Raw genomic sequence first — 19703 nt, forward strand, 5'->3', positions numbered from 1 at the left:
TTTAATGCTGGTGCAGATGTCTGTGTTAAGTCGCTAACTGACTCAACTGAATTTCGGCATCAACAGTAGTTTTCAAAAGTGTGGTGAGTTATAAGTGTAGTTTATTACAATTGGTAATTGTTTTTGTTAGCATGTTGTAATAATTATGACTAAACGGAGCATAATAATGAGGAAATATCGTTTTCAAATATATGACTGTGTTATATAACCTCTGAAAATTACTACTGACCATTCTAATAGCATTCCCAAGTTGGCCTTTCAATCATAGGAAACTATTAAAATAGACTGCATGGTTTAGCTAAAATCAGTGGATTAGATTTTCTTTATTTATTATTTATCGTCACCATAATCATTTTAAAACTTTAGACAAGTTGACAGGGTTATAGTTCATTTTATACATATTGACAGGGTTATAGTTCATTTTATGCATACATGTCAATGTCGCTGCGGCGCTGATGTTTGTTTAGGGCTTTCTATCTTCAACATGGTGGAACGTTGAACCATGCAGAGCTATGGAATGCCTCTTTTTATTTTGCTATGTATTTTCAACTGTCATGAAACTGAAGATTAACTGTAATATATGTGATAAAGCAAACTATGTATAAGCCACATATAAAATCAACAACCTCAAATCAAATTACGAAACATAAAATGTAATATATTAAACTCCATATGTTACATAAAACTGATCATAGCAGTACTCCTACAGAGCCACGCTCATCACGAGTCGTATCCTAAAGTTAAAAATAATAATAATAAAAAATCCTCCAATGGGAAAAACACAGATAGCTTCAAAACAAGAACCCACGAATATAATTTATTAATATACTTCTACAGAGAACCAGATGAAGCTCCTGAAAGCATTTGATGACGATGAAATTTAAGGATTGGTGGTTGAGTGAGTTGGGATCTCCTTTGGAATATTCGGGATGGCGGGAAATGTGGGCTTAGGAAGCTCAGGTAGATGAGGGAAAGAAGGCAATTCAGGCACCTTGGGCAATTCAGGCACTTTGGGCAACTCAGGCTTTGGAAGTTCAGGTACTTCGGGCTCTTTTGGCATCTCAGGCACTTTGGGCAACTCAGGCTTTGGAAGTTCAGGTACTTCGGGCTCTTTTGGCATCTCAGGCACTTTGGGCAACTCAGGCTTTGGAAGTTCAGGTACTTCAGGCTCTTTTGGCACCTCAGGTGTCGGAATCTCTGGCAATTCAGGTTCTTTTGGCAACTCAGGCTTTGGAATCTCAGGTAATTCAGGTTTCTTCGGTAGTTCTGGCTTTGGAATCTCTGGTAATTCAGGTTTTTTAGGTAGCTCAGGCTTTGGAATCTCAGGTAATTCAGGCTTTGGAATTTGTGGTAGTCCAGGTTTTGGTAACGGTGGCAATTCAACCTTAGGCAATTCAGGCTTGGGTATTTCTGGAACTGTTGCCTCTAGAAGATGGCGAGCAGCGATCAAATCAATGTTAAAGCTCATTGACGATAAAGCGGTTAGCAAAAGTGGTAGCATAACGGATGAGAAAGAGAAGGACGCCATGGTTGAACTATTGCCGAATAAGGCTATAAGAGATGAAACATATATTGTGTTGCGGTAATAACAATCAAAAGAGAAGGGATCAAATGTGTTTATGCATTGATTTCATGTGTTATGAGGCTTTTATAGGTGTGGCGAAGCGTAGAATAGAGGGTTTCAAGATTGGGTAGGTATGACTAAAATAGTAAAATATAAATAAATTAAGCTTGGGTTGGTACTTGGTAAGAAATTTATGTCTTGTTAGTTCATCAACCTCTCACTTCTGCTAATTCCACGTACGTCATAACGATTATATATCATTGTATAATATGTTATATAAGTAATTATATTGCAATTAATTGTTATATTAAGGGATTATTCATTATCTTTTCATATATCCCCTGTGAAAAAAAAAAGGTAAATGGTTAAAATAACAACCTCTGAATGATTATTTTATTCAATACTTTTCTGTAAATTATTTAAGATTATTGAAGCCAGTTCCTATGGTAAGGAACCAATTACTTTGTGGACAATAATAATAATAATAATAATAATAATAATAATAATAATAGTTTTGAAAATAATATTTTTTATTTTGCCACATGTCAACTTGTAATTCGTTGTTAATAATAATAATTTTACTTGACCACGTGTCAACATATAGTTTGTTGTTTTATTAAATTACAATGTGAACAACTACACTATATAATTTTTCAAAGTATAAAATGAAAATAAGAAACCCTAAATCTAACATAATCAAACACACCACTTCTTAAGTTGCTGCCACTGCTCCCCTGCTCCTTGACTTTCACTGCTGCTGGCCGCTGCTCCTCGACTTTCACTGTTGTCGGCTGTCGTTCCTTGACGTCACTGCCGCCTTTGCTCTGCTGTTGTCAAGCTTCAGCCACCGACAACTAGCTAGCCACCTTTTAGTACGTCGCTGCTACCGCTTTTATGCCGTCACATCAACTTCAGCCCAGCCAGCCACCGTTCCTTTACCGCCGAGATCAAGAACCATTTCTTTCTCTTCTCTCTTTTGGCACAGGTATGAAAATACTGCAGAGGAGTTAATCTGTTAATTACGTTTTTGTATGTCGCTGCTGTCATTCGTGTACGCCGCTGCTGATGCTCGTCTTGGTCACTGCTGCCGCTCCTCTGCCGCCACGACAAGCTTCAGCCTTTTTGACAAAACATTTCACTTGGAATTATAAGCAAACCCTTTTGAGACCATAAAAAACTAAGCCAATTTCTTTGGTTTCAAGGCCTTGTTTTTTCACTTTGAAATCGGATCATATAATGACAAGCCAATTGAAAACTTCTGTTCAAGATTTCATTGTTAAATTCAGCTTTATTTTTATTATTTGTGTTCCTTTCATTTTCTTTCCCTTTCTTTGATTTTTAATTCAATTTGGGATTTGACAAATATATTTTTTAATTTTTATAAAAATTTATCTTATTTGCAGGATGCTAAGGGACAGGATGTTGATCTTAGCATCTACAAGGGAAAGGTTCTTTTGATTGTCAATCTTGCATCACAATGGTGTGCCTCAGCTCCTTTCATTTTTAATTTTTTTTCCATAATGATTTATTGATTATTGTTGATGCTTCCATTTAATTAATGCTAATACGTGTTATCTATGTATCGGGAGTCTAAATTTTATAGAATTATATCATACTCGGAAGTATGCATGCTCCCAATACAAATAAATGTTTATAAGAGAGGATTTCACCCAAAATCTTTAATTCTTGCAAAATGCTAGTGGCTCCGTTTGCACAAGTTTATTTTCATCCATGTTCGTTCCTTTACCATAGCAGTTCCTTTACCACCGAGGTCAGACACCATTTCTTTCTCTTCTCTGTTTTGGCACAGGTATGAAAATACTACAGAGAAGTTTCTCTATTAATTACCTTTTATGAAAATAATATATATATATATATTATTCACATGTTTAATTGAGAACATCTAATAATATAGTAATAATATAGTGGGCAAACTATAGGAAGGTTGTTAGTAGACAATTCTAATTTTAGCTTTACTTTGCAAATAAAGATTAGAAATAGTCCATCGAACCCATTTTACTATATTGGAGGTTTGGGCTAATCTTGTATAGATTTTTGCTCAGAAGAAGGATGGTTCTCCAAGGGCCGTGGGTTGGTTTTTCTATAGACTATTCCCCCATTTTCCCATTTTGCTTTTCTTTGAGGAAACCTGGTCGATTTTTTTTTTTTGTGTTTTCTTTCTTCAATCAAATATGTATTTCTCAATCTCCTCTCAAAAAATACCTATCTCATTTTACTATATGTTTATGAATTACTAATTGTATTTTGTTAGTATTCCATGTTCGAAGAAGAATATTAGATTGAAGAAAGAAAAAGTTGTTCCTTTGCTAATCGTTTGAAACCCAGGTTTGCACTGAATCTGGTTTTTATCTTTTACTTTTTTACTTGACCCATACTTGAATCTAATTTTTGCTCCACTTTCCTTTCTTTCGTCAATTTAATTATCAATCCACTTCAAACCTAAAAAGATTTAGTAATTGGGAAACCCTTTTTTTTTTTTTTAAAGAATTGCAAAGTACTGTAATTGGAAACTGGGTTCATGTCTTAAAAAGCAACCTGATTTGTAATGTTTGGCTTATAGTGGCCTTCTATTTCTGTTTTTCATCTCTGCTTGGTTAATTTCTTCACTAGTCGTTTAAATTTTGTTAATTTTTATTTTTCATCTTTAAGGTCATTAAATATCTTTTTTTTTTTCAATTTATGGCTTTCGTTGAATGTGGGCACTATAAATGTTATAGTGCTTGTTAACTTAATGTATTTGATCATATATTATAGTATTGTTTACTTTCAATTTAGACAATGAAATAGATTACAAAAAAAATAACTTATGCTCGTCAAGTTGTAGACACCATCGCTCATGTCATCATTACTGAATATTGATGTACTTATTAAGTGTTCTCTTTATACTTTTGGTGAAGCAATTTTGGTATCATTATTGCAGGCTGTAATTAACTTGGGAACGTATACATTCTACAATTTCTTTTTCTGATTCCTTAACATGCTTCTTTTAATCCTACTCTTCCATATTGAAGTAATTTATGAGTATTTTTGCTTCAAAATAACTAAGATTTATTTTTCACAGTATACTAATTGATTTTATGCATTTGTAGGTGGGAAAAAAATGAAGCCGTGGATGGATATTGAGTGACCTTGTGTTTTATTTATTTATTTTATTTTAGGTTGGAAACTTAATTGAGTAGTAGTTAGCACTTGTTGTTTAGAGATTGTTGAAAATTTAATTTGATACATATGTTAAGTCTTTTACATATAGTGATGTAGTTGAATTGTGTGAATTTATGTGATCTATTTGAGATGTTTATTATATGAATTGTGTTGCAAGATATTTAATAATAAATATATTTCGAGTTTTCTTTTGGTTGTACAACAAACACGAAAAATATAATTAAAATAAAAATATACTATTAACCAAAAGCAGCATAACATTACTAAATACTAACACTACCTATTTAAAATAATAATAAGAATTTTTTATATTATCGAGTCAGTTTCTGATACTATAGTCACATAAATTACTGACGTGTAAATAATATCATTAAATACCAACATCATCGTATCATTATTTTAGTGATACTATAGTGAAACAAATTACTGACACAAAAATCACTGACACCAAAAATTAGTGTCAGTGTGTTCTGGCTTGAGCAACACTGACACAATTAACAAGTGTCAATAAAAGTAATTACTGACGCTAAATTAGTGTCAGTAAAACTCATTTTTCTAGTAGTGAAGCATATGTTATCCATTATGCATTGAATATTTTCAAACGTTGTGGTTGGTCAAATGTGTTTCATCAATATTAATCATAAACAAGTCAAAAGGATATTTACGTATGAATTCTTTTGTTTAGTTATGTGATATTGTGTTAAAAAAATGGAGATCAACGTCGTGTCATTTGATGATATTTTATATAAGATCTCAGTTTGTTGGCCACAATTTTGAATGAAGCTTGACCAAACGACATCCTTTAGTATATAGCTAAACTGCAATCAACTGTACAATTAAATATTAGGACTTGGGACATCGTCTTTTCGTCAATAATCTTAACGAATTATGTAAAAGTCAATTACCAATTTATATTTACTCAGGTAAAAGTGTTGAACATGTGCATGTGGTTAGCATGTAACTTTTGACTCTTCTCATAAAATTATTGAGTAAGAGGGAGACATAAGTAAGTGAGAGAAATATAACTTTTGACTTTGGCACCAAAGTAAAAGGTTGAGAGAAATTTTATATTATTTTAATGCCCACATTTTTAGGCATTGCTTGGCCTATAAATAGAGGCATCATTTTCCCTCTTGAATTATCTCATTTTCTCTAGTGAGAGTGAGAGTGCCAAGAGGTATAAGTTGAGAGTGTTGAGAACTTTGTGCTCTAGTTTTAGTGTTTTTGAGAGTTTGAGTGTACGAGGGTTTTGGGTTATGAGACAAAAATACTATCATACTTGTAACTCATTTTTACTAGTAAAATATTTCCTTCTGTCTTCGCATGTGGACGTAGGCTAAAAGCCGAACTATGTAAATTCTGGTGTTCCTGTATGATCATTATTTTTTAATTCCACTTTAGTTACGTGTCTGCTTCACCTACTGAATTTTCCCAACAAGTGGTATCAGAGCCATTGGTTGTATTTTTTTGGAGTCAGGTACTGTTCACGCATACAATATTATTCACGTATACGGCACTATTCACACGAAACGATGGGAGCGATCTAAGAATTCTATGGTGCAAGGCAGGGAATAATGATGTGAATGAAAGTAATTGTGTGGTCTTGTACATATCTAGGAAAGTTCTGTCATAACGGTAATACGAGTTTAAGGAGTTTGGATTTTAAGTGAGATCGTTGCAACCCCTCTAGTCTTTCCTAGGAACTTTCTTGATGTGCATTTTCACATGTGTGATTACTCATAACTATTCAAGGAGGTACACTAACTTGTGTGCGGTATTACCAAAATGACAACAAAGTTTGAAATTAAAAAGTTCAACAAGAGCAATTTCTCGTTATGGAAAATGAAGATGCGGGCAATCTTCATTTTCCACAATTGCTTAAAAGCAATTATTTTGAGGCCTGAAAAAATCACTGGTGACAAGTGGAATGAATGGACAGCAATGCAATTGTTGATTTACACCTGGCACTCAGATGGGGTGTTATATACTGTAGCAGAGGAAAAGACAGTGAAAAGTATTTGGGATACTTTCACAAAACTGTACGAGACCAAGTCGCTACACAATAAAATCTTCTTGAAGAGAAGACTCTATACTCTTCGAATGGGGGAAACCACAACGGCGACCGATCATATCAGCACTCTTAAAACTCTATTTTCACAACTTACAATGTTTGGCATAAAATAAAAGAAATTGAACATGCAGAGCTTCTACTTCAAAGTTTACCTGACTCGTATAATCAACTTGACGAACAATATCCTTACGGAGTACCTAGTCTTGAGGAAAAATAATTGCCTAAAAGTAGTTTGGGGAAAGACTTGCAAAAATCACTGGTGAGAAATGGAATGAATTGACAGCAATGCAATTGTTGATCTACTCTTGGGACTCAGATGGGGTGTTATCTAGTGTGGCGGAGGAAAAAACAGTGAAGGGTATTTGGGATACTCTAACAAAACTGTACGAGACCAAGTCACTACACAACAATATCTTCTTGAAGAGGAGACTCTATACTTTTCGAATAGCGGGAACCACAACAATGACCGACCATATCAACACTCTTAAAACTCTATTTTCACAACTTACGACGTTGGACATAAAATAGAGGAAATTGAACGTGCAGAGCTTATACTTCAAAGTTTACCTAACTCGTATGATCAACTCATCATCAACTTTATGAGCAATATCTTTATGGAGTGTTTAGTTTTTGATGATGTTGCAGCCTCTCCATTTGAATAAGAGAGTAGGTGTAAGAACTAGGACGACAGGTAAGCAAGTTCGCTGCAAGCAGAAGCACTAACGATGGTGACATGGAGATTAGTGGAACATGGTCCTTGTAGGAGTCACAATCATTGTAGATCAAAGTCAAGAAGTAAGAAGAAAATCAGATGCAACAAATGTGGCAAAATAGGACATGTCAAGAAAGAGTGTTGGAGTTAACAGAAAAGAAGAGAGTGTAAAGATCCTGAGTCATCAAATACTTAGGGGTGTATAGTAAGTACCTCAGATGATGGTGACATTTTATACAACGAGGCAGTTATGGTTGCAGAAAGCAGAAAATAATTATTTGACGTCTGGCTTATAGACTCAAGAGCTACTGGCACATGACCTCTCGAAGAGAATAGTTCCACAAATATAATCCTATCTTAGGAGGATCTGTATGTATGGGTGATGATCATACCTTGGAGACTGCTAGCGTTGGTTCTATCAAAATAAAAATGTTTAATGGTATAGTTTGCACTATTCAGGAGGTATGTCATATCAAAGGCATGAAAAAAAAATCTATTGTCTTTAGGACAAATAGACAGTCTTGGTTGTAAAACTTAGGTGGAAAATGGGATCACGAAGATTGTCGGAAGTGCGTTTGTATTGCTGAAGGTGGAAAAGATCAGTGCTAATTTATTCATGCTTAAAGGGGAAACACTGCAAGAAGTTAATGCTTGTGTTGCGTCAAAGAGAGAATAGTTGGCGATGATGTAGCATCTTAAACTTGGCTACATGTCGAAACAAGGTTTGAAGATTCTCTTTGGGCAGAAGTTACTTTCAGGGCTTAAATAGGCAAACTTATCGTTTTATGAGCATTGTGTTACAAGTAGGCAACATAGATTAAAGCTCAACAGATCTGACACCATAACTAAATGCATTCTAGATTTGGTTCATTTTGATGTTTGGGAATTGCCGGATAAGTCCTTGGGAGGTTCAAAGTACGTGGTGACTTTCATTGATGAATAGTCCAGACGATGTTAGGAGTATCCAATCAAGAAAAAGTCAGATGCATTTCCAGTGTTGAAAGAATACAAAGCACAAGTCGAACCAAAGTGGAAGTTGAGAGAAATTTTCTATTATTAGCATTGTTGATTTTTGGGCATTACCTGACCTATAAATAGTGGCTTCATTTACCCTCCAATCATCCCATTTTCTCCAATTCAAGTGAGAGTGCCAAGAGGCGCAAGTTGAGAGTGTTGAGAGCTTTGAGCTCTAGTTCTATTGTTTTTGAGAGTTCGGGTATATTGGGGTTTTGGGTTATGAGACAAAACACTACAACACTTGTAACTTCTTTTCACTAGTAAAATATTTCCTTCAGCCCTTGCCCATAAACGTAGGCTAAAAGCTGAACCACGTAAATTCTGGTATCCCTGTATGATCATTATTTTTCAATTTCATTTTAATTGCGTGTCTATTTCACCCACACGATTTTTCCCAACAAAAAGCTCAAATCAGGATAATCAAATGCACATGTGTGTACTTAAAAAAATCAGACACAAAAATCACGTGTCAAGTGCTAGAACTTGAGCCTAAAATAATTAATTTCATTTTATTATTACTTTGTTTTTTAATATTAATACTAGCTAGTTTTATATAATTCACGTTTGCTCCTTTTTTCATGTTCCTTGTTAGAATTGATCAATTGAGTTACTAACTTCTGTCCTTATCTGGTATCAATGTAAGCTCTTTCTATAATTTATTTTTTTTTTTTTGTAACTCTCTCTGCAATTTAATCATTTTTTTTTATGGACCTTGTGTAATGGAGATATTTCGTCTCAAATGAGAATATTTATTCTGCAAAAAACCATTTACAAAAGTTGTAAATGTAGTTCAGGATGGATTAATTTCATATTAAACATTAGTGACAGCTGTAGTCTAAAAGTCACGTAAACATTCCTGTTTTGGGCACGTAGCTCTTCACGGTTTGTTGTTGGACAAAATCATAACCGACTATGTGGTCAAAGGGAGCAAATAAATCTGATTTTTCTCCCCTTAATGATCAGATAAAGGGTCGTCCTAGTTTATTTTACTAAAATATCACTGTCGCTGCGATGCTGAAGTTTGTTTAGGTCTTTCTAGCTTCGAATGCTGAAACGTTCGGCAATACACAAAACAAAAAGATGTCTCTTTAACTTATTTTGCTGTACATTTTAAACTCACAAAAAATTAAATACCAATTTAATCGATGTGACACAGCAATCATCATCATTTTAAACCTTAGACAAGGAGACAGTGCAGTAGTTCATTTTACGTATATATATATATATATATATATCAATGCTGCTGCGATGCTGATGTTTGTTTAGTGAACGTAGAGCTTGAACCCTGCAGAGATATGAAATGTCTCTTTTATTTTGCTATACGTTTTCGACTAAAGTCAAAATGAAGATAAAATGTAATATATGTCATAGAGCACATAAAATCAGAAACCTCAAATCAGACTGCTAAACCAAAAAGTACAATAAATATCACTCAATAGATCATGTAAAAATGAATACAACAGTACTCCTGTGGAGATGGAGCCGAGCTCATCGCGAGTCGTATCCCAGACTTAAAAGCAATAACAAAAAACTCCTCAAAAGTGAAAACACACAAATTTGGAAAGTCTCAAAACAAGAACCAACAAATATAATTTATTAGTATACATCCAGATGAAGCTCGAGAAAGCATTTGGAGAAGATGAAATTTAAGGATTGGTGGTCGAGTGAGTTGGGATCTCCTTGGGAAGACTCGGGATGGCGGGAAATGTGGGCTTAGGAAGCTCAGGTAGATGAGGCAAAGAAGGCAATTCGGGCTCTTTCGGCACCTCAGGCACTTTGGGCAACTCAGGCTTTGGAAGTTCAGGTACTTCGGGCTCCTTTGGCACCTCAGGCACTTTGGGCAACTCAGGCTTCGGATGTTCAGGTACTTCGGGCTCTTTTGGCACCTCAGGCACTTTGGGCAACTCAGGCTTTGGAAGTTCAGGTACTTCAGGCTCTTTTGGCACCTCAGGTTTCGGAATCTCTGGCAATTCAGGTTCTTTTGGCAATTCAGGCTTTGGAATCTCAGGTAATTCAGGTTTCTTCGGTAGTTCTGGCTTTGGAATTTGTGGTAGTTCAGGTTTTGGTAACGGTGGCAATTCAACCTCAGGCAATTCAGGCTTGGGTATTTCTGGAACTGTTGCCTCTAGAAGATGGCGAGCAGCGATCAAATCAATGTTAAAGCTCATTGACGATAAAGCGGTTAGCAAAAGTGGTAGCATAACGGATGAGAAAGAGAAGGACGCCATGGTTGAACTATTGCCGAATAAGACTATAAGAGATGAAACATATATTGTGTTGCGGTAATAACAATCAAAAGAGAAGGGATCAAATGTGTTTATGCATTGATTTCATGTGTTATGAGGCTTTTATAGGTGTGGCGAAGCGTAGAATAGAGGGTTTCAAGATTGGGTAGGTATGACTAAAATAGTAAAATATACATAAATTAAGCTTGGGTTGGTACTTGGTAAGAAATTTATGTCTTGTTAGTTCATCAACCTCTCACTTCTGCTAATTCCACGTACGTCATAACGATTATATATCATTGTATAATATGTTATATAAGCAATTATATTGCAATTAATTGTTATATTAAGGGATTATTCATTATCTTTTCATATATCCCCTGTGAAAAAAAAAAGGTAAATGGTTAAAATAACAACCTCTGAATGATTATTTTATTCAATACTTTTCTGTAAATTATTTAAGATTATTGAAGCCAGTTCCTATGGGAAGGAACGGCCTTTCTAAGGCTCAAACCTTGAGTTCGAATTTTAATGTATGCCTGAGTTAATAATAATAATAAAATTAACATTATTTTATAACTTTCTGGTCATATATATGTCATAAAACACCAAATGACATAAGCTTCGCTAAATTAAATCTTATTAATTAATTTATTTTTATTTTTATTTAAGAGTCAACCTTTTAGCATTTGTAGCTTTCCTTCTCGAAAACAAACTAATACGTAATTGAATTCATTTCCTAATGGATGTTAACAGCCACATGTCGTTTCTCTTATTCCCATCTTTTCCTCTTCAATTAATTTATCAGATTGTCTTCTCCTTGTATTTGAATGCTACAAGAAAGAAGATTGAACGCTCTATGATTGAGATTTTAAGCCAGATTAACTATTTGTTGTGGTTGGAAGCACATGTTATCCATTATGCATTGGTTATTTTCAAACATTGTCGTGGTTGGTCAAATGTGTCTCATCAATATTAATCATGAACAAATCAAAAGCATATTTACGTACGAATCAACGTCGTGTCATTTGATCATATTTTATGTAAGATCTCCTGTTTGTTGGCCACAATTTTGATATGTAGTACTTGGGGCACCGTTTTTTCGCCAAGAATCTTAACGAATTATGTAAAAGTCAATTACCAATTTATATTTACTCAGGTAAAAGTGTTGAACATATGTATGCATGTGGCAAAAATTGCATGTGGTTAGCATGCAACTTTTGACTCTCGTCATAAAATTATTGAGTAAGTGGGAGACATGAGTAAGTGAGAGGAATATAGCTTTTGACTCTAGCACCAAAGTAGAAGGTTCAGAGAAAATTTACATTATTTTAATGCCCACCATCCTTGATTTTTAGACATTACCTGGCCTATAAATAAAGGCTTCATTTGCCCTCTTAAATCATCTCATTTTCTTTGGTGAGAGTGAGAGTGCCAAGAGGTGTAAGTTGAGAGTGTTGAAAGCTTTGTGCTCTAGTTCTAGTGTTTTTCAGAGTTTCGGTGTACTGGAGTTTTGGGCTGTGAGACAAAAATACTATAATACTTATAACTCATTTTTACTAGTAAAATATTTTCTTCTGTCTTCGCATGTGGACGTAGGCTAAAAACTGAACTACGTAAATTCTGGTGTTGTTGTATGATAATTATTTTTCAATTTCACTTTAGTTGTGTGTCTACTTCACCCGCTGAATTTTCCTAACAAGTGGTATCAGAGCCATTGGTTGCAAATCTTTGGAGTTAGGTATTGTTCACATATATGATACTATTCACATATACAATACTATTCACGTATACGGCATTATTCACATGAAACGATGGGAGCGATCCAAGAATTCTGCAGTACAAAGTAGGGAATAGTGATGTGAGTGAAAGTAATTGTGTGGTCTTGTACATATCTAGGAAAATTTTGTCATAAAGGCAATAAGAGTTTAAGAAGTTTGGATTTTAAGTGGGATCGTTGTGACCCCTCCAGTCTTTCTTGGGAACTTTTGTAGTGTGCATATTCACACGTGTGATCACTCATAACTATTCAAGGAGGTACACTAACTTGTGTGCGGTATTAACAAAATGACAGCAACGTTTGAAATTAAGAAGTTCAATGGGAACAATTTCTCATTATGGAAAATAAAGATGCGGGCAATTTTGAGGAAAAATAATTGCTTAAAAGTGATTGGGGAAAGACCTGCAAAAATCAGTGGTAACAAGTGGAATGAATGGACAACAATGTAATTGTTGATCTACACCTGACACTCAGATGGGGTGTTATCTAGTGTGGCAGAGGAAAAGATAATGAAAGGTATTTGGAATACTCTCACAAAACTATACGAGATCAAGTCACTACACAACAAAATCTTCTTAAAGAGGAGAGTCTATACTCTTCGAATGGGGGAAACCAAAACGGTGACCGACCATACCAACACTCTTAAAACTTTATTTTCACAACTTACGATGTTTGGCATAAAGTAGAGGAAATTAAATGTGCAGAGCTTCTACTTCAAAGTTTACCTGACTCGTATAATCAACTTGATGAACAGTATCCTTACGGAGTACCTAGTCTTGAGGAAAAATAATTGCTCAAAAATAATTGGGGAAATGCCTGCAAAAATCACTGGTGACAAGTGGAATGAATTGACAGCAATGCAATTGTTGATCTACACCTGGCACTCAGATGGGGTGTTATCTAGTGTGGCGGAGGAAAAGACAATGAAATGTATTTGGGATACTCTCACAAAATTGTATGAGGCCAAGTCACTACACAACAATATCTTTTTGAAGAGGAGACTCTATACTTTTCGAATTGCGGAAACCATAACGATGACCGACCATATCAACACTCTTAAAACTCTATTTTCACAACTTACGACGTTGGGTATAAAATAAAGGAAATTGAACGTGCAGACCTTCTACTTTAAAGTTTACCTGACTCATATGATCAACTCATCATCAACTTGATGAACAATATCCTTATGGAGTACTTAGTCTTCGATGATGTTACAGCCTCTGTATTAGAATAAGAGAGTAGGCGCAAAAACTAGGAAGACAGTTAAGCAAGTTTGCTGCAAGTGGAAGCGCATGATGATGAGAGGGAGGTCAGTGAAACGTAGTCCTAGTAGGAGTCACAATCATGGTAGATCAAATTTAAGAAGTAAGAAGAAAATCAGATGCTACAAATGTGGAAAAATATGGCATGTCAAGAAAGAGTGTTGGAGTTACCAGTAGAAAGGAGAGGGTAAAGATCCTAAGTCATCAAATGCTTAGGGGTGTGTAGTAAGTACCTCATATGATGATGACGTTTTATACAACGAGGCAGTTATGGTTGCAGAAGGCAAAAAAAAAACTATCTGACGTCTGGTTTATAGACTCAATAGCTACTGGCACAGGACCTCTCGGAGAGAATAGTCCCACAAATATGAACCTAGCTTAGGAGAATCGGTATATATGGGTGATAATCATACCTTGGAGACTGCTAGTGTTGGTTCTATCAAAATAAAAATATTTGATGGTATATTTGCACTATTTAGGAGGTACTGCATGTCAAAGGTATGAAAAAAAATCTATTGTCTTTAGGACAAATAGATAGTCTTGGCTGTAAAACACAGGTGGAAAATGGGATCATGAATATTGTCAGAAGTGCGCTTGTATTGATGGAGGCGGAAAATATATGTGCCAATTTATTCATGCTTAAAGGGGAAACATTGCAAGAAGCTACTACTTGTTTTGCGTCAAATGGAGAAGAATCGACAATGATGTGCATCTCAAACTTGGCCACATGTGGAAACAAGGTTTGGAGATTCTCTCTGGGCAAAAGTTGCTTCCAGGGCTCAAATAGGTGAACTTATCATTTTGCGAGCACTGTGCTACAAGTAAACAGCATAGATTAAAGTTTAGCATATTTGACAGCATAAGTAAATGCATTCTAGCATATCTGACAATATATGGACGTAGGCTAAAAGTCAAACCACATAAATTCTGGTGTCCCTGTATGATCATTATTTTTTTATTTCATTTAAATTGCGTGTCTACTTCACCCACCCGATTTTTCCCAACAAAAAGCTCAAATTAGGATAATCAAATGCACACGTGTGTACTTCAAAAAAATCAGACCAAAAAATATCACGTGTCAAGTGCTAGAACTTGAGCCTAAAATAATTAATTTCATTTTATTACTTTGTTTTTGAATATTAATACTAGCTAGTTTTATATAATTCACTTTTGCTCCTTGTTTCTTGTTCCTTGTTAGAATTGATCAATTGAGTTACTAACTTCTGTCCTTATCTGGTATTAATGTAAGCTCTCTCTATAATTTAATAATTTGTTTTTGTAACTCTCTCTGCAAATTAATCATTTTTTTTATGGACCTTGTGTAATGGGGATATTTCGTCTCAAGTGAGAATATTTATTCTGCAAAAAAACATTTACAAAAGTTGTAAATCTAGTTCAGGATGGATTAGTTTCATATTAAACATTAGTGACAGCTCTAGTCTAAAAGTCACGTAAACATTCCTATTTTGGGCGCGTAGCTCATCACGGTTTGCTGTTCGACAAAATCATAACCGACTGTGTGGTCAAAGGGAGCAAATAAATCTGATTTTTCTCCCCTTGATGATCAGATAAAGGGTCGTCCTAGTTTATTTTTCTAAAATATCACTATCGCTGCGGTGCTGAAGTTTGTTTAGGTCTTTCTAGCTTCGAATGCTGAAACGTTCGGCAATACACAAAACAAAAAGTTGTCTCTTTAATTTATTTTTCTGTATATTTTAAAATCACAAAAAATTAAATACCAATTTAATCGATGTGACACAGCAATCATCATTATTTTAAATTTCCTATACATTTTCGACTGACGTCAAAATGAAGATAAAATGCAATTACGTGATAGAGCACATATAAAATCAGAAACCTCAAATCAGACTGCTAAACATAAAAATACAATATATATCACTCAATTTATTATGTAAAAATGAATACAACAGTAGTCCTGCGTAGCCGAACTCATCACGAGTCGTATCCCAGACTTAAAAACAATAACAAAAAGAATCCTCAAAAGGGAAAACACACAAATTTGGAAAGTCTCAAAACAAGAAACAACAAATATAATTTATTGATATACATCTGCAGAGAACCAGATGAAGCTCGGGAAAGCATTTGAAGAAAATGGAATTTAAGGATTGGTGGTTGAGTGAGTTGGCATCTCCTTGGGAAGACTCGGGATGGGGGGAAATGTCGGCTTAGGAAGCTCAGGTAGATGGGGGAAAGAAGGCAATTCAGGCACCTTGGGCAACTCAGGCTTTGGAAGTTCAGGTACTTCGGGCTCTTTTGGCACCTCAGGCACTTTGGGCAACTCAGGCTTTGGAAGTTCAGGTACTTCGGGCTCCTTTGGCACCTCAGGCACTTTGGGCAACTCAGGCTTGGGATGTTCAGGTACTTCGGGCTCTTTTGGCACCTTAGGCACTTTGGGCAACTCAGGCTTTGGAAGTTCAGGTACTTCGGGCTCCTTTGGCACCTCAGGCACTTTGGGCAACTCAGGCTTCGGATGTTCAGGTACTTCGGGCTCTTTTGGCACCTCAGGCACTTTGGGCAACTCAGGCTTTGGAATTTCAGGTACTTCGAGCTCTTTTGACACCTCAGGCACTTTGGGCAACTCAGGCTTCGGATGTTCAGGTACTTCAGGCTCTTTTGGCACCTCAGCTTTCGAAATCTCTGGCAATTCTGGTTCTTTTGGCAACTCAGGCTTTGGAATCTCAGGTAATTCAGGTTTCTTCGGTAGTTCTGGCTTTGGAATCTCTGGTAATTGAGGTTTTTTAGGAAGCTCAGGCTTTGGAATCTCAGGTAATTCAGGCTTTGGAATTTGTGGTATTTCAGGTTTTGGTAACGGTGGCAATTCAACCTTAGGCAATTTAGGCTTGGGGATTTCTGGAACCGTTGCCTCTAGAAGATGGCGAGCAGCGATCAAATCAATGTTAAAGCTCATTGACGATAAAGCGATTAGCAAAAGTGGTAGCATAACGGATGAGAAAGAGAAGGATGCCATTGTTGATATGTATATAACTAGTGGCGAATAATGCTTTAAGAGATGAAAGATATATATATTTGGTTGTTACAATCAGTAGATATGGGTGCAAGTTTGTTTGTGCATTAATTTTGATGCGTTTTGAGGTTTTTATAGATGTGGGAAGTGTGGAATAGAGGGTTTCAAGCTTGGGTTGGTATGACCAAAATGTTAATAAAAAATAAATAAATGCTTGGTTTTGTAATTTCATTGTTAGTTGAACCTATTACTTCTACTAATTCCACGTAGACCATTACGTTTTTCTGAAGTTAACATTATTTATTTTCTTTTGGCGTTAGCAGCTTCCAAAATCGACTTAGTATCAGGATTTGATCAAGTTGAATTTTATTTCCTAATGAATGTCAAATTTAATGGCATTAATTTATTCTCTTTTTCCAATTTCGTCTTGAATTCATTCATCATACTTTTCTCTACTTTGAATTGCAATCTTACCAGCGTGAGCATTGCGGCAATATATGGTTTGATGCAAAAATTCAACATATTAAAACATGGTCATTATACAATCAACCAACAACTTGTGCTAATTAAGATCCAGTGTATGGTTATATATTATAGATTCAGTTGGATGTCGTTTCAGAATTTTTGGGAGTTAGTTAAACGATTAATTTATTTTATCAGTAAATTCTCTATATTATGGTTAGATTATTTCAATTAAAATTTTTTACACAAATTTTGAGTTATTAATCTCATGTGATCTAATGGTGGATGCAGTGGTGAAGCTAGCAACATCTTTTAGGTGGGTGATATATTTTTTTTTTACCCTAGTTCAATGTTTTTCTATTTACGAGAGAATTTTATTAAATGAACCTTTATTGACATACAGTATCTAAAAAAGAAAAAAAAATAGAAAAATGAAAGTGCAATGTGATAAAAAAGAAACATTATCGAAGTTGTATCCTAGGATTTCTTTAGAAAGAAAAATCGTCATCTATGTTGATATTTTCAGCAATTTCTCTTTTAATATGGATAATCATGAACTCTAAAATTTGACGATAATCAAAGAGGGGGGATAACTGAAAAATACAAAATTCTATATCAGTTCAATAAGGCCATTTTTGTAATGAAATAATTTTTTTTTTTTGTTGGGGAGGGTTAGAATAGGCTCCATTAGTTTTGCCTACATCATTAATGTCACTATTAGATTGCATGAAATCAATGGTTCAAAATTTATGTTAAGATTTTAAGTTAAATATTTAAGTTGAAATAACCTCTCCGTACGGACAAAAATAAATTGTACTTAGTTATATGTTAGTGAAAATGGATCTTTCTATTCATCGGGTGCAGTTAGTATATTATTAATTTTTTTTTAGTACATAGGGATCCCTTAGAGAGGGGTAAGACAACTAATCGGGGATAAGTAACCCCATATATATCATGCATGACCATGTGATTGATAGAAGCCGGCAGGGAGATAAAAACATAGAGACCCAAGGACAGCGAGTGTGCATAATTAGAAGGAGCGTCTGCAGGGAAATTAATTAATTAATCACGTATAATTTAAATCTATTTTTAATTATTATTTTTTAATCAATTACCAATTAGATTTATGTATTTGTTAAGGTGAAAAGTGAAAGTTAAGGTGAGTTAAGGATCAGGTGATATGCGTGATAACTAAAGTTCATGTATTGATCATAAAATTTCTGGAAAACGTGTGATCTACAAGACATTAATTTAAAATGAAATTCGTTAAGAACATTCTGGTTATTTTAACGGTTGGATAATTTTACTTCACTGGGTACGTTTCTTTATTATGTAACCAAATTAATTTGTCAAACTAATTAGTTGAGTATTGTGACCTAACAAACTTGAGAGATACTAAAATAATGTATATATTTATACATCCGTAAGATTACTTCTTACTTATTGCGGAAAATAAGCAGAAATTAAATTAATAAAATACAGAATATGATTCTGATTTCAGCAACCTACTAGAAGAAATATTTTTAATTTAAAACATATGGTTTCTGGCCAAATGGATGTCAAAATAAGTTTGTAATAAGTAACAGCCTAATTTTGTTGACTTTAATGTTGATTGTTAAGCTAATCTGTGGATATCACCAAACACAACTACATTTGACATTTTTTTTTCCAATTGCTTGGAAGAGTAAGATGGTGAACTAACAAAAGTAGCAAGATCAAATTCCAAACAATATTTTGAAATTTTTTTTAATTTTTTTTATTTCCCCGCAATACACGATGAACAAATCATCAGCCGGATTGACCCGGAAGCGAAGGCCGGTTTCTGGCTATAAAAACCCAAGTCTTGTACTTCGGTTAATTCCATAACTCAAACATTAAAAATTTATCAAACACCTCTAATTAACAACAACATCATAAAATGGCCTCTAGCAATTGTTTCGTCTTAGCTTTGTTTGTGGCTTTGGCATTTGCTTCAGTCGATGAAGGGCTGGCAGCTCGTCATCTAATGCAATTGCCAACGTTGCCACCTTTGCCTTCAATTCCAGGGATACCACAGCAGCCAACGTTGCCGCCGATCCCAAGCGTCCCTCCAATTCCAAGTATCCCTAAAATTCCAACTCCTCCTCCACTTCCAAGCATCCCTTCATTCCCTAATATACCAACTACGATTCCTTCTATCCCTTTCTTCTCTCCGCCTCCTTCTACGAAAAGCCCTTGAATTCATCTCCATGCTGCTAGCTTGTTTGTGCCCCCGTTTTGCAGCATGCATGTCAAGAAGGGCCTTGAATTTATTTGTTACTGGGGAATATTACAATTGACCCGCGGATTTAGGTTGTTTGCGTTCTCTACTTCTATGAATAAATTTTATCATTGTTCGAGGATTGTTCTTTTATAATTATTACTAAGATTATCATTTTTGGCTGGTTTTGCCACGCTGTTTG

At 35.0% G+C, this 19703-nt stretch overlaps 1 protein-coding gene and 1 long non-coding RNA gene across 19 annotated transcripts; one reads left to right on the forward strand and one right to left on the reverse strand.

The window, feature by feature from the left end:
* Positions 1–727: 727 nt before the first annotated feature.
* Positions 728–16964, reverse strand: LOC102627593 (protein PELPK1). Of its 18 annotated transcripts, none has more exons than XM_052431915.1 (4): positions 16396–16964; positions 16276–16335; positions 10314–10493; positions 728–1120 (listed from the first exon to the last, which is right to left on the reverse strand). In XM_052431915.1, exons 1-4 carry the CDS (start codon positions 16801–16803, stop codon positions 881–883), a joined length of 888 nt encoding a protein of 295 aa, XP_052287875.1. In that variant the 5' UTR covers positions 16804–16964; the 3' UTR covers positions 728–880. The 18 variants fall into 18 exon arrangements, with proteins under 18 accessions (XP_052287875.1, XP_052287880.1, XP_052287878.1 ...); XM_052431920.1 differs by having other exon boundaries at positions 732–1120; positions 10314–10433; positions 16396–16963; XM_052431918.1 differs by having other exon boundaries at positions 732–1120; positions 10314–10373; positions 16216–16335; positions 16396–16963.
* On the forward strand, positions 2256–4892 carry LOC102621421 (uncharacterized). The gene is made up of 3 exons (XR_369261.4): positions 2256–2549; positions 2968–3044; positions 4675–4892. It is a non-coding gene; the product is annotated as an uncharacterized LOC102621421 (long non-coding RNA).
* Positions 16965–19703: the final 2739 nt, after the last annotated feature.

The sequence above is a fragment of the Citrus sinensis genome, chromosome 8 (assembly GCF_022201045.2).
Source record: "Citrus sinensis cultivar Valencia sweet orange chromosome 8, DVS_A1.0, whole genome shotgun sequence".
Lineage (NCBI taxonomy): Eukaryota > Viridiplantae > Streptophyta > Magnoliopsida > Sapindales > Rutaceae > Citrus > Citrus sinensis.

Excerpts from the sequence above, each read along its gene's own strand:
- LOC102627593 (XM_052431911.1), bottom strand. The coding sequence starts at position 16,803 with ATGGCATCCTTCTCTTTCTCATCCGTTATGCTACCACTTTTGCTAATC. Across the intron at positions 10,494-16,275 it reads AGTTGCCCAAAGTGCCTGAG|GTGCCAAAAGAGCCTGAAGT; the intron begins GTGCCAAAGGAG and ends CCGAAACCTGAG. Across the intron at positions 1,121-10,313 it reads AGTTGCCCAAAGTGCCTGAG|ATGCCAAAAGAGCCCGAAGT; the intron begins GTGCCGAAAGAG and ends AAAGTGCCTGAG.